At 41.5% G+C, this 13,614-nt stretch overlaps 1 protein-coding gene across 2 annotated transcripts in view; it reads left to right on the top strand.

The window, feature by feature from the left end:
* Positions 1-12,221, top strand: part of GPAT3 (glycerol-3-phosphate acyltransferase 3) — a 92,497-nt gene extending 80,276 nt beyond the window's left edge. For both annotated transcript variants that reach the window (XM_033963740.1, XM_033963730.1), the window contains exons 10-12: positions 3,233-3,361; positions 7,232-7,311; positions 11,604-12,221. In XM_033963740.1, coding sequence (XP_033819631.1) covers positions 3,233-3,361; positions 7,232-7,311; positions 11,604-11,718 — 324 coding nt within the window. In that variant the 3' untranslated portion in view covers positions 11,719-12,221. The remainder of the gene's footprint in view (positions 1-3,232; positions 3,362-7,231; positions 7,312-11,603) is intronic.
* Positions 12,222-13,614: the final 1,393 nt, after the last annotated feature.

Below are 13,614 nucleotides of genomic sequence, written 5' to 3'. Positions count from 1 at the left end.
CACTCTGCCCAACCTGATTCAATTTAAATTTTTTAATTTTTTCTTCTTAACTATTTCTGGGCAAGAATCCAAAGCTTTACCCTGTACTGTGCTTGGGTTCCAACTGCCGAAATCTCTGTTAAGACTTACTCCAGCCCATCTACACCCTCCCAGCATTGAAGCCCTCCCCAGCCCATCCTCCACCAAATGGCCATATACAGACACAGACCGTGCAAGTCTGCCCAGTACCGACCTTAGTTCAATATTTAATCTTATTTTCTGATTCTAGATCCTTTGTGTTCATCCCACGTTTCTTTGAACTCGGTCACAGTTTTACTCTCCACCACCTCTCTCGGGAGCGCATTTCAGGCATCCACCACCCTCTCCGTAAAGTAGAACTTCCTAACATTGCCTCTGAATCTACCACCCCTCAACCTCAAATTATGTCTTCTGGTTTTACCATTTTCCTTTCTCTGAAAAAGATTTTGTTCTACGTTAATACCCTTCAAGTATTTGAACGTCTGAATCATATCTCCCCTGTCTCTCCTGTCCTCTAGGGTATACATATTCAGGGCTTCCAGTCTCTCCTCATACATCTTCTGGCGCAAGCCTCCTATCATTTTCATCGCCCTCCTCTGGACCGCCTCAAGTCTTCTTACGTCCTTCGCCAGATACGGTCTCCAAAATTGAACACAATACTCCAAGTGGGGCCTTACCAATGACCTGTACAGGGGCATCAACACCTTTTTCCTTCTACTGGCTACGCCTCTCTTTATACAGCCCAGCATCCTTCTGGCAGCAGCCTTGTTACACTGTTTTTTCACCTTTAGATCTTCGGACACTATCACCCCAAGGTCCCTCTCCCCTTCCGTGCATATCAGCTTCTCTCCTCCCAGCATATACAGTTCCTTCCTATTATTAATTCCCAAATGCATTACTCTGCAAGATAGAATTAAAGTGATAAGGAGCTACAAAAACTTCCTCCAACTCCACTGGACTATAGGTATCAGTGTTATAAAACCAATCAGCAACATGTTGAAGAAGACACAATATTATAAAGCTTGAGTTCCGGAAGCCCCAAACCTCCTGTATTCCAAGCTCCCAACAGTAAAGAAAAATGAATTTTCGGTTTCTTACCGGCCCAGCAGAATTTACAAAGCATCCTATGAAGACAAGAAAGGTCTTTGCTCTTCAAAGGGAGGACCTGTAAGACAAAGAACCATTTGGGGAATATAATCATTTTATACAAGTTAATCCTACCCAATAACGACAAAGGCAGGTGCCGCCACTGCTCAAGCCGGTGCTTAGTATTGGCCAGCAAAAGTTGAACATTCAAAGAGTACAAATCTTCAATGTTTTGGGAGAGCCGAATTTCTAAATACCAGAAGTACCAAGTTCTTTATCAGAATTTGGTCTTCTGCAGTGAAAACCATTTTGAAACAGAGACTGTTTACAAACACTGTCATCGGCTTCTGTGCATATCCCGTAGTAACAATTCATTTTCACAAGGTAGTGTTATGATGTGGTGGTAAATATTTACAACATTTTACATCAGCTTCATTCATTGGAAGGCTCCAGTATTATGGAACAGCCTTTCTGTAGGGCTGTGGGAAGAGTGTTCTTTGAAGCAATTCAAAATGAAATTGAAGACTTATTTTTTTTCAGAACACGTTTGGAAGGCTAACTTAGGGAGCAGTTTTCATTTATTTGACTTATGGTTTGTGACCAGTTTGGAAGTATGTATTTGTGAGTTCCTTAATGTGTAAGGCGGGTCTTTCCTGTTTTTAATGGTGTTCTAATGTTATCTTTTATTGTTTAATTATGAATTATATACCACTCTGACATATTTTTAAGGGTAGTATATTAAATTTATTAAACTATTGGTAAGGTTTCTTGGATCTGAGTTTGGTAAAGATGCTCTCTGAAGGGAACGTTTGTTGGTTGCTAAAAGAGATCTTGGGGTGATAGTACCTGATGATCTTAAGCTAGTGAAACAGTGCATTGAGAAAATAATTAGTGTCAGAGATGCTAGGGTGTATAGAATGTATTTAACCCATTGAAGAAAAGACTGAGGTCACCAAGACCCACCCATAGTGTTGGCCAGTTCTGGAGGTGATAAGTCTGAAAGGATTAGACAGAGAAGAGGCAGTCCAGAAGAGGGTCCACCCCAAACCCTGTGGGATAAGACTTAAGGACCTAAATATTTATACCCTAGAGAAAAATGATTGATGTACCTCAAAGATATAAATGCAAAGAAACATAACTTTTTTTTATTTTTTAAATTTAAGTTCATTAAGATTTTCCACAACAGAGTCAACAAACAAAGTGGATGCACGTTATTTTTTCAATACACCTACCCATTCAGACATTATATTTTGTAACTATTGATCCATAAACAAACTCAGTTACAAAGTCCATGGCAGAAAAACCTCAGATAACTAAAAATAAGTATGTTTCCATTATTGGAAGCTACCTCAACACCTTTCAAAAAGTGTCAGGTTTACTCGTATGGATTGCAGCCAATTTATAAAGGGTATACCACTGGTTCATTTTCTCCACCACCTCTCGCCAGTTGGATGTCACATTCTGTTTCCAATGAGTGGCCACCACCAGTCTCACCACCTTAGATCCCATTCTCTCTCCATCATCAAACCCTGGCGTGGGCAGACTCAACAATGCCACTTCAAAACAGAACTTTTATAGTGAAAAGGAAGTTCAAAAAGTAGAAGTCATGGAAGACTTAAGAGGGGAGATTCAAGAGTAACATTTCTTTAAAAGGATAATAGGTATACAAAATTCCCTTTCAGTAAAAGTGGAGACAAAAACACCCACACACCCCTCCCACACAAACATCCCTCCCCACACCCCCACACACACCCCCTTCTCTCTCTTGTGTGTGTATGTGCATATTTGGTTTACATCAGAGGTTTCCAAACATGCCTAAAGAATCCCTCAGTCAATAGTTTTTCACAATAAACGTGCATGAGAGAGATGTGCATAAACTGGAGACCTAGCAAATACAAATTTTATTTCATGCCTATTCCAAGTAGGTATAAAGTCATGAAACTGGATTTGGGAACTACTGGTCCAAGAAACAGGTTACTTTTTCACTCTTTGGATTCTCGTGAAAATCAGACCTACGTAAAATAGATTACATTCTGGAAATCTCTTCTCAGTAATAAAAATTACCTTTACAGGATAAGAGGGTTTTGCAAAGTCATATCTGTGCAGCTGTTTTTTATTCCCTTTCCAGTATGACCCACAGTTTGGAGATGCTTTCTGGAACAGCAGTAAGTACAGCATGGTGAAGTATCTGTTGCGGATGATGACCAGCTGGGCTATCGTGTGCAATGTCTGGTATATGCCACCAATGACAAGAGAGGTGCGTCATATCTCTGTGTTTTGACATCTCAGGAATCACTAAGCCAGTTACAGACTTCATTATGAATGTTCATATTAACTCTGTCACTGCAAAAAAAATAAGGATTGGGATTTACTGGGAATGAATTCTTGCCTTCAAAAAGATATAAAAAGGATGGAGTCGGTCCAGAGGAAGGCTACTAAAATGGTGTGTGGTCTTCGTGATAAGGCGTATGGGGACAGACTTAATGATCTCAATCTGTATACTTTTGAGGAAAGGCAGGAGAGGGGAGATATGATAGAGTTGTTTAAATACCTACTTATATAAATGTGCGTTAGTCGAATCTCTTTCATTTGAAAAGAAACTGCAATGAGATGGCATAGGATGACATTAAGAGGTGACAGGCTCTGGAGTACCGTATTTTCACGTAGATAACGCGCACCCGTGTAAAACGCGCACACGGGTATAGCGTGCGGGAAACCGAAATATATGTAAAAAAAATTTTATATACCGCGCACACCCATATACCGCGCATACTGCTCCGACTCTCCCGTCGCCGCCTGACTCTCCTTTCGCCCGCCTCGACTCTCCTCTCCCCCTTGAAGTCCTGTTCCCACCCTGAAAGCCTGATGCCCCTCCCCCAACATCCGATTCACCCCACCGCAGGACCGCTCGCACGCACCCGCACCCCCACCCCGAAGGACCGTTCGCACGCACTCCCACCCGCACCCCCACAGCCTCCCGACCCCCCCCCCCCCCCTTATCATGTAGAAGCTCCTACCGGTGTCCTGCTGCTTCCTCTTGGCGGTCCCGGCCCTTCTGTGAGCCCTGCGTCTGCGCTGCTTCCTCTTCCGGCGGTCCCGCCCTTTCTCTGACATCAGGGCTCACAGAAGGGCCGGGACCGCCAAGAGGAAGCAGCAGGACACCGGTAGGAGCTTCTACATGATGGGGGGTGGTCAGGAGGCTGTGGGGGTGCGAGCGGTCCTTCAGGGTGGGGGTGCGGGTGGGAGTGCGTGCGAGCGGTCCTTCGGGGTGGGGGTGCGAGCGGTCCTGCGGGGGGGTGAATCGGACATCGGGGGGGGGGGAACTATGTAAAAAAAAATGTTGTAAAACGCGCAAGGTTATGCACGGTTTGTAAAAATCGTGTATAACGCACGCGTTATATGCGTGAAAATACGGTAATTTGAGGAAATACTTTTTTACAGAAAGGGTGATAGATGCATAGAACAGTCTCCTGGAAGAGGTGGTAGAAACAGATACTGTGTCTGAATTCAAGAGGGCTTGGGATAGGCACGTTGGATCTTTCAGAAAGAGAAGGAGATAATGTTTACTGCGGATAGGCAGACTAGATAGGCCATTTGGCCTTTATCTGCCGTCATGTTTCTAAGTCAGAAGTCAGACTCCCATCATATTTAAGAGTTCTGTATAAATCTGGTATATCGGAAATCTATATGTAGTCTGCAGAGGGCCACATGGTCGTCGCCTTAGCAGCACAAGCTTTCTTATAAGTCACTTTTGTAAGTAAGAGTGCAAGAGAAAGAACAGGGTCACCCCCCCCCCTTCCTTCCTCTCCTGAATAGTAGTTGGAAAGAATTATACTAAAGGGGTCAAGAATATCTGTTTACCCATATGGGGGCAAAAGAACTCTGAAAATTTAATGGGATAGGATGAAACACTGATTTAAAAAGACATACCGAGTTCAAAAAGCAGGCCAAATTAGACCAAGGGTTCCAGAGAAATAAGCCTCTCCATCCCATTAAATAAATGATCCAATGCATTTCTGTGGGAAAATGAGTTCAAGGGTCTGTAGCACAGAAAAAGAGAAACAGTTAAGAAGGAGGAATTGCTCCCTCTTTTGAATCCCCAAAATTTTCTTCACATTCCAAAATCTACTCACTTGCAACTGCCTCACCTCCCTGCGTACTGCTTCCTTCCCCCAAAACTATACCCCAACTGCCACACCACCCTGTAAACTGTCCCATCCAAAAAAATCTACTCCCCTAGATCTACCACTCCATCACACAAACTGTCCCACACCAAAAAAAATCCCCTGCAACCATCACATTACCCCCAAACTGACTCTGTACCCTATCATTCTGCAAGCTACCTCACACCCCAAAACTACCCTACCTGCACTCTATACAACACCTCACAAATTACTCCACCTCAAACCTCCCTGTGACTGCTTTCCCCAAATTGTCCCACTTCAAAACTAGTCCCCAGTTGCCCTTACATGCACCAAACTGCTTTATCTCCTGCCAGTAAAGGTAATATTAAGGGGGGGAGAATATTGGGACTCCCAAGCCCTTTTTGAAGACTCCTAAAAATGAATTTCTGGCTACGCCCCTGTTTTCAGATGTCACACAATTATTCAAAATAATTAAATCATAAGTAGATTGTGAGAAATTATAGGAAGGTCATGTGAGAGCTTTGGACTAAGAATCTAAATGGAAGATGAAATTTCATATGGTTTAGTGAAAAGCAGAGCACACAGAGAAAATAAACCTAACTACATGTTGGGTTCTATATTAGGAGTTACCATTCAGGAAAAATAGGTAGTCAGTATGGAAGCTGTTAGTCATCACTTTAATATGGATAGGATGTGGTAATCAATGAACTTATTGTCATATATGGTGTCACTGCCCCATCTTGAAGTCCTACCTGGGACAGGTATTTTTCATAGAACACGATATGACATTGCTTTGTTGAATAACATTTTGATCCGGCTGGGGATCACAGTAGTGAGGGTAGTTCAGATTAACTTATTGGAAGCAGAGTCACTCACTGAGTCAGATGCAAGTGGTGTAATATTCACAGGTTGGCTAGGATACGCCACTTTAAGCAGGGACTTTTGGACCGGAGATGGTGAAGTTTTCAGTGCTGGCATACCAGCAATTTGAGTTGAGAAAGTTGGAGTTATTAGCTTGTAGTCTGGATTCTGTATAAGAGAGGTGGTGGGGGATTGCTGAGGGGCAAGGTATGCTTAAGGGGGGATACATTGAAGAAACCACTGTGCATCAACTTATTTTGCGTCATGTTCTTGTTATTCATTAAACTTCAATAAACATTAGTGTGCAGTAGCGGCCAAAACCCACAAAAAGAACAAATAGAATGTTGGGAATGTTTCAGAAAGAATTAAAAAAACCCAAAATATTGAATCGCTATTCAGTGGGATTTATCCAGATAGGATTTGCCTCTCCTCAGAGAAGTCCCACTTACTAGGACCATATCCAGATTTTCTGTGGTATTATCCAGATAAATCTGCTAAAAATCCATTTATTGCCTTGGCACTATCCAAGTAGTGACAGGCAGTCTGAGGTGGTTAGCACTGATATTCAGTTTTCTAATCAGGCATCTAGCTGGATAAAACCAGAAAGGGTGTCCTAACTTTATCTGGTTAGTTATCCGAGTACTGGTCTGAATATCACCGATACCCAAATAACTGCATGTGGTCAGGTTATACACATATTTTTAATGCCGGTGCTCAATATCAGAGTATAAAAAACCCCTAACTTACTGGCCAGTGTTTAAATCAAATACTGACTGATGCCACTGAACATTAGGGAGTAAGAGTATCATAATGCTTCTTTATCAATGTGTGGTGTGACCATACCTTGAGTATTATATGAAGTTCTAATAGTCATACCTCAAAAAAAGTATTGTATCTGTTTAAAAATAGAGCTAACAAATTTCTGCAGGCGAGACCATTTGCTTCTCAGAGTGGGTAATAAAGAGAAGACTTTGTTATTGGTATCTGCTAGATATTTTTAAGCGATCTGGACTGTCTGCTATTTTAAAGAAGTTGCTGGGTTTGATTAACTATTGGTTTGACCTTGCAGTGCATTGCTTTTGTCCTTACGATAGTGTATTCATTAATCTTGTACCTCACAGGAAGGGGAAGATGCAGTTCATTTTGCCAACAGAGTGAAGTCTGCCATTGCAAAGCGAGGAGGACTGATTGATCTATCTTGGTAAGTAAGACTGTTTTGGTTTGTTTTTTTTCCCTTTTTTGGAGGGAGGGGTGTGTGATCTCTGAGAATCTTGGAAAGGGTGGGAGCCAGAAAGCCTTGAACATGCGCAGATGCTCAAGGCCCCGCAGCAGCCCAGCATAGATCAGTGGCAGGCTCTTTAGGTGTATGTCCTGTGGGTTGGTGCATGCCAGTGTCCGCTTAAGGTAAGAGTTTGGGGGTGGGCTGCACGGGTTGCGAAGCCGGTTCCTGGGGTGGGGGCTCGCATATTGAGTCAATGCTCGGTTTGTGAGTCAAAGTTTGCAAGAGTATTTTGCTCATCTTGCAAAACACTCGCAAACTGCGTTACTCGCAAACCGAGGTTTGACTGTACTGCTGTATCCAACTTTCCTGTTGAGATTTCTGTAAGGTCAGTATAGATTCAAGCCGCCTCCTTTTCATGCGCATGGCTTGGTTTCTCCAGTGTGATATGAATCCAAGAGGTGTGAGATTCCTGAGCGCACAGCTATAGCATGTAAAGGTTATTTGGATGGAGTGTTCTCCACCCTTCTAAGATGTAGGAAGAAGGTGACTATAGCAGCATATGCGGAAGCCTGGAAGTGCTTCCAAACTTGGTGCACCCAGAGGAGTGAGGACCCAAGCTCAGCTCCAATCTAAGTGGCACTTGCCTTCCTGCTGGAAGGTCTGGACAAAGGCCCTAGTGGCTGGCTTCCTGAAAGTCCCAAGAACCTAAGACCTATTGAAATTAAAATGATGAAATACGTATTTTGACACCTATCAGATGGGACTTAACAAAAATCTGGGCTTTCTTTTCCACTACAAAGGCATTTAAAACTACTTTATCCCAGGACAAGCAGACATCATATTCTCACATGTGGGTGACATCATTCACGAAGCCCAGTTTGGACAGTGTAAAAGTGTACTGTCACTTTAAGCTTTAGGCACCCAATGCCGGCTCGTGAGGTCATCAGTTTTTCGTTTTCCACAGAGTAAAGAACACATATCTAAACTTTGACTAGTTGAGTTTGCCTTTCTGCTTCATATTTTTTATTAATTAAATTTTATTCTTTCTTGTTGTTTTTATTTTACATCCTTTACAATTTCAAGTAAATTTCAGGGCCTGTAGGCATTTTTGCAGCCTTTGACCCTGCCAATGGCATCAACGGCTTTTCGGCCTTCTTATCACTCAACCTATGCTGTTGGTCTTTCCTGATGGATCTCTTCCCAATCTTCCAAGGCTAAAAAAACCCCAAAACAAAACTGAACAAAAAGAAGAATAAGTGCCTTACCAAACAAATGTTTTTATTCTTTTTGTTCCTGCATTTTATTTCTGTAAGAAGATATTATGCCTGGGGTCAGACACTCGGCAAGTTGGACTTTTTCTGTGATACTGTTTCTGTGGTACCATTTCCTGCATAGTCATTGACTTCTTCCATCAACATCGGCATCATCAAGCATCATGGGCATATCTTGCATCGAGTCTCTTGATGCATGTCTGCCTCAATGCCATTGATGCAGGCTGTCATTTCTGAAGTGCGCCTCTTCTTGAGGTTACCAGTGCTTCGACACCCTGCTGCACCTATGATACCAGCTGAGCAGCATAGGGTACCGGTGCCTTCTTTCCATGGGTTGATCTTCTGAGTGGTATCAATTCTCTTCGGTACTGGAGAGCATCAACAGTTCATCAATATCATCACCAGCATCACTGGCATTTTCAGCATCGAGTCACTCGATGCATGCCTATCATCAGTGCCACTGTATGTTGAGCATCTATATAGTGAACGGCTGTCCATTGGTTTACAATCATTTTGGTCTCGACACAGTTTTAGCATTGGACTCTACTCTGTACTGATGCATCCTGCTCTGTGTTATTTACCTGCATCGAGACTCGGTACCGCTTCCTCGCCATGACCCTTCCACCTCGCCCCCTAATTTCAAGGCCCGAAACTAATTATATTTTCCACCTTGAATCTCATGTACTGACATAATGTATCTTTACTGTAACCTACCTGCACCCCATGTACTGACAAAACGTATCTTTATTGTAACCCACCTGTAACCATACACTGACAAAATGTACCTTGATAGTAAACCACTTGTATTGTAACCCACTTGCATCCCAAAATATATCTTTACTGTATATATTTTACAAAATATATCTTTACTGTAACCCACTTGTATCCCATGTACTGACAAAATGAATCTTTAATGTAAACCACTTGCATCCCATGTACTGACTAAATGTATCTTTATTGTAAACCGTTTCTATCCCATGTACTGTCAAATGTATCTTTATTGTAAACCGCTTCAAACTTCACGGTATAGCAGTATATAAGAAATAAATTATTATTATTTACCTTGGTACCATTGCTGATCCTATATCTTATTCTCAATGATCAGTACCGGTGCTTCCATGTCTCCCTCGGTACCGGCTTGACCTTCGCAGAATACAATCCTGTCCTGGTCTAGATAAACTGCAATGGTCACATTAGTCTTTGCTGGTTAAATCCACTCTTAAAAGCCTCCAGCTCTAGAGTCTATGTCACTGCACCACCAGGACCTGATGGCCGGACCATGAATAAGTTTTGATGCTGTCTTTATCAGACCTACATTGACTAACAGAGTTCTCGATTTCAACTACTTTGTTCTTTTATCTCAAGACAAATCATACAGAACTTGGCTAGTTTCGAGCAGTATTTTCCATTTCATTGCCTGTCAGAATTTCCAGACTTCAGTTAACTGGGAAGAATCCACTATAGCTATAGACTTTTTTACAGTTAAACAATCCTATACATCAGAGATGTTCCTTCATAAAGAGCCTACTAATCATGGAACACCTCTTCTGCTTCTTTCTCTGTGTCTGTGCTTCCAACGGGAATCCATCAAGGCAAACCACAAATTCCCCTATATTGGCAAGATATCCATCACCCAAGGATTATCCCCCAACAGCTTGATTAACCATCACGTAATGTGTGAAGAAGCACACTAGCTCTGAATTACTCTGGGATTTGAGCCTGTGACATTTGAAGCAGTGCATATACGTTATGGGGAAAGAAAAACTCACACTCCACATTTTGAATTTTTCCCGACCCACTTTCACCCCATGTATAGCAGACATCTCTTGTATGTCTCTAATAAGTGTGTTCAACATTAACATGAACAGCAGAGGCAATGGGGCAACCCTGCCTTGTTCCTCTACCAAAGATAAAGCACTCAGACTCACTATCCGGGAATACTATTTTTGCACTTGAGGACGCGTACAGCGTTCTCACCACCGACACGAAAAGCCCACTGAAGCCGTAAGCCTCCAGCGTTGCAAAAAGAAATTCCCAGACATTATTGAAAACTTTATCTGCGTCAAAGCTTGCCAATAATGATGATTGCTGCCGCACCCGCTGTTCTAACGACAGGAGAAGCTGTCGAACATTCTTGGCAGTTGTTCTGCCCTTGATGAAACCCACCTGCGATTCATGTATCAGCTCTGGTAACACTTTAGCCAATATGTTCGCCATGATCTTAGCTAACAATTTCACATCCGTATTCAACAGCGAAATGGGACGGTAAGATGCCTCTAATTCTGGGTCCCTGTGGGGCTTAGGTAGAACCAAAATTCGTGCAATGTTCAGATTATCTGGCATTGCCTCTGCATTTATTATTACATTAAACATGTTAGCTAAGGACTGCACCATTCTATTCTAATTTAAACACTAACCACAGAGTTTCAGTATCAGTATTCCATTAGCCACTTTGATCCTTCAGGGTTGGCATGTGGTCTTCCATGTATGCTACTCATCATTTTAGATGACATACTGTGAATTCAGTACTCTCAAATGAAGCCAGCACTTCTTTTGGAAAAGTGGATAGGCAATAACATTATACCTACTTTGTGTGATGCAGAATTTGAATATAGCTAAGAATGTTTTGGCTGGAGAAAGTACAGTATCTACATTGATAATTACAAATACAAAAAATGAAGTTCTGTTTACAAAATCATAGTACATAGCTGTTTGTTTAAGTAAATAAATGAATGGGGATACTTATCAAATACTGGTTAAAATATCAAAATCTTTTCTTATTGCAAGGCTAATTGCATTTTAGAAATGGGAGAACTGGTTCACCAGAGTTTCGGTGGAAGGAACACATCCTAAAATGCTCTCTTGATTTTTGTAATCCTGTGTTAATTAAGGGAATGTGATCTTTGTTTCTATACATGTGATAAGGGAGGGGCACCTCCAGTTGAAAAGTTTTCTGGAGCTGGAAACTCATTCATGTCTTTCCTTCCCTTTCTTTCACAGGGATGGAGGTCTAAAAAGATCCAAGGTAAAAGTATCTTTCAAGGAAGAGCAGCAGAAGAACTACAGTAAGATGATTGGAAGGCATGATGCAACAGAAGAAAAAGTAGAACCATGAAGAAAGAATGAAGTTTCCTTGGCTACCTTTCTATATACTTCCAACTAATGAGCTAACTTCATTAAATGGACTGAAAACCAGACTGTTAAATGTCCTGTGGATCATTTAGAGGCAGCGCTTAGTTGGTGGGGCCTGAGTGTGCACTCCCTTTTTAAAGGTTCTCTTCTGTAAGACTACCTCTGATTGCAAGGCTCCTAGGGTTCTCAGCTGATTTATTGGTGGTCAGATTTCCTGATGGTTTGTGACGGCAAGATGCCTGCCTTGCAAATACACTATACTGCCTTTTTTCCCCTAAAGAAAAGAGGTGCTCCTGTAAGTATGACTGTCAGTTATAGTTGGTAGCCGCTCATTTATAGCACCATGTAATGCTTGTTTTAAAAGGCTTAGTTCTGTTTCTGTATATGTTTGGCTTTGTACATGGAAAATGTTTGCTTTCGTTTGTTGTAACCACGTAATGAATATTTCTTTGTGTGCCTTTATATACTATTTTGGTTTAGACTTTCCGCAGCTCTCCTATGCATTTAACTTGGTTGTTCATATTAATGTTTTTTTAAATTGAATGGTTGCACACCGCTATTCTGATGTAGTTTTAAGGACTTGGGGACTTCAGTGCCATAGTACTGGTTTTTCTTAGTGCCAGACTTCTGTACTCCATATCACAAAAGGCACTGTACTGCTGTCCTGGTAAATTTAGTTCTTCATCTGATACATTTATTATCCTTAGACAACAGGTAGCATATTCTCACATGTGGGTGATGTCATCCATGGAGCCCAGTTTGGACAATGGTAAAGTGTACTGTCACTTTAAGCTTTAGCAAAGCTTTGAGACTTCTACACCACGCATTGTCACCTGTCCGACCTTGGCTCTGGACACCATAGTGTTGTGGCAGGTGGCCTAACCAAATCTGACGTGCGCCTCAAGATGGAGGACAGCCCTTTAGGGTGGCACCAGCAAGGGTTCTCAGGGATTCGCTTTATCTGGCAAAGTACAAACACAAAAAAAGCATAAAAACCCCAGAATAGCCGCTGAGTAAAGGATAAAGCTGGTTTTATTATGTTCACTGCTGAAAATAGTAATAATAATAATAATTTATTTTCTTATGTATCGCCCTACCAGTAGTTCTGGGCGGTTTACAACAAGAAAAAACTGAAACATTTAAGAGAAGAAATACAATTCAATAAAATACTTATACCTATTTAAAATACATCATCACTAATATTTTATTAAAAGTTAACATACAAATTTGTGGAATAAATAAGTTTTCAACAATTTCCTAAATTTGAAGTAAGCTCGAGATTGACCAATCAAAGGACATATCCAGGAGTTCATCTTCCCTGCTTGACATGCTAATGTTCTATTCAAGGAGTTTTTATAACGACATGCCTTTGAAGAGGGGAAGATGAACATACCGGAGTTTCTTGTATGTTTCTTTGACTTAAATAATTTCAAAAGAGAAACCAAATAAAAAGTTAATAAACCGAAAAGTGCCTTAAAACAGATGCAGCCAAATTTAAAAATCACTCTGGCCTTGATTGGAAGCCAATGCAATTTGATGTAAAAGGAACTTACATGGTCATATTTCTTCAGTCCAAAAATCAAATGAACAGTGACATTTTGAACCAATCACAGTCTTAATAATGTCTTTTTTTGTTAACCCCAGATAAATGATGTTACGATAGTCTAGGGTGGACAATATAGTAGACTGAACCAATAGCATAAAACAGTGGTTCCCAACCCTGTCCTGGGGGACCACAAGCCAGTCAGATTTTCAGGATATCCCTAATGAATATGCATATGAGAGATTTGCATACCTGTCACATCTATTATATGCAAATCTCTCTCAAGCATATTCATTAGGGATATCCTGAAAACCCAACTGGCTGGTGGTCCCCCAG

The sequence above is a fragment of the Geotrypetes seraphini genome, chromosome 1, assembly GCF_902459505.1.
Source record: "Geotrypetes seraphini chromosome 1, aGeoSer1.1, whole genome shotgun sequence".
Lineage (NCBI taxonomy): Eukaryota > Metazoa > Chordata > Amphibia > Gymnophiona > Dermophiidae > Geotrypetes > Geotrypetes seraphini.
The sequence above is the reverse complement of the archived record's forward strand: the minus strand, read 5'-3'. Positions and strand labels throughout refer to the sequence as shown.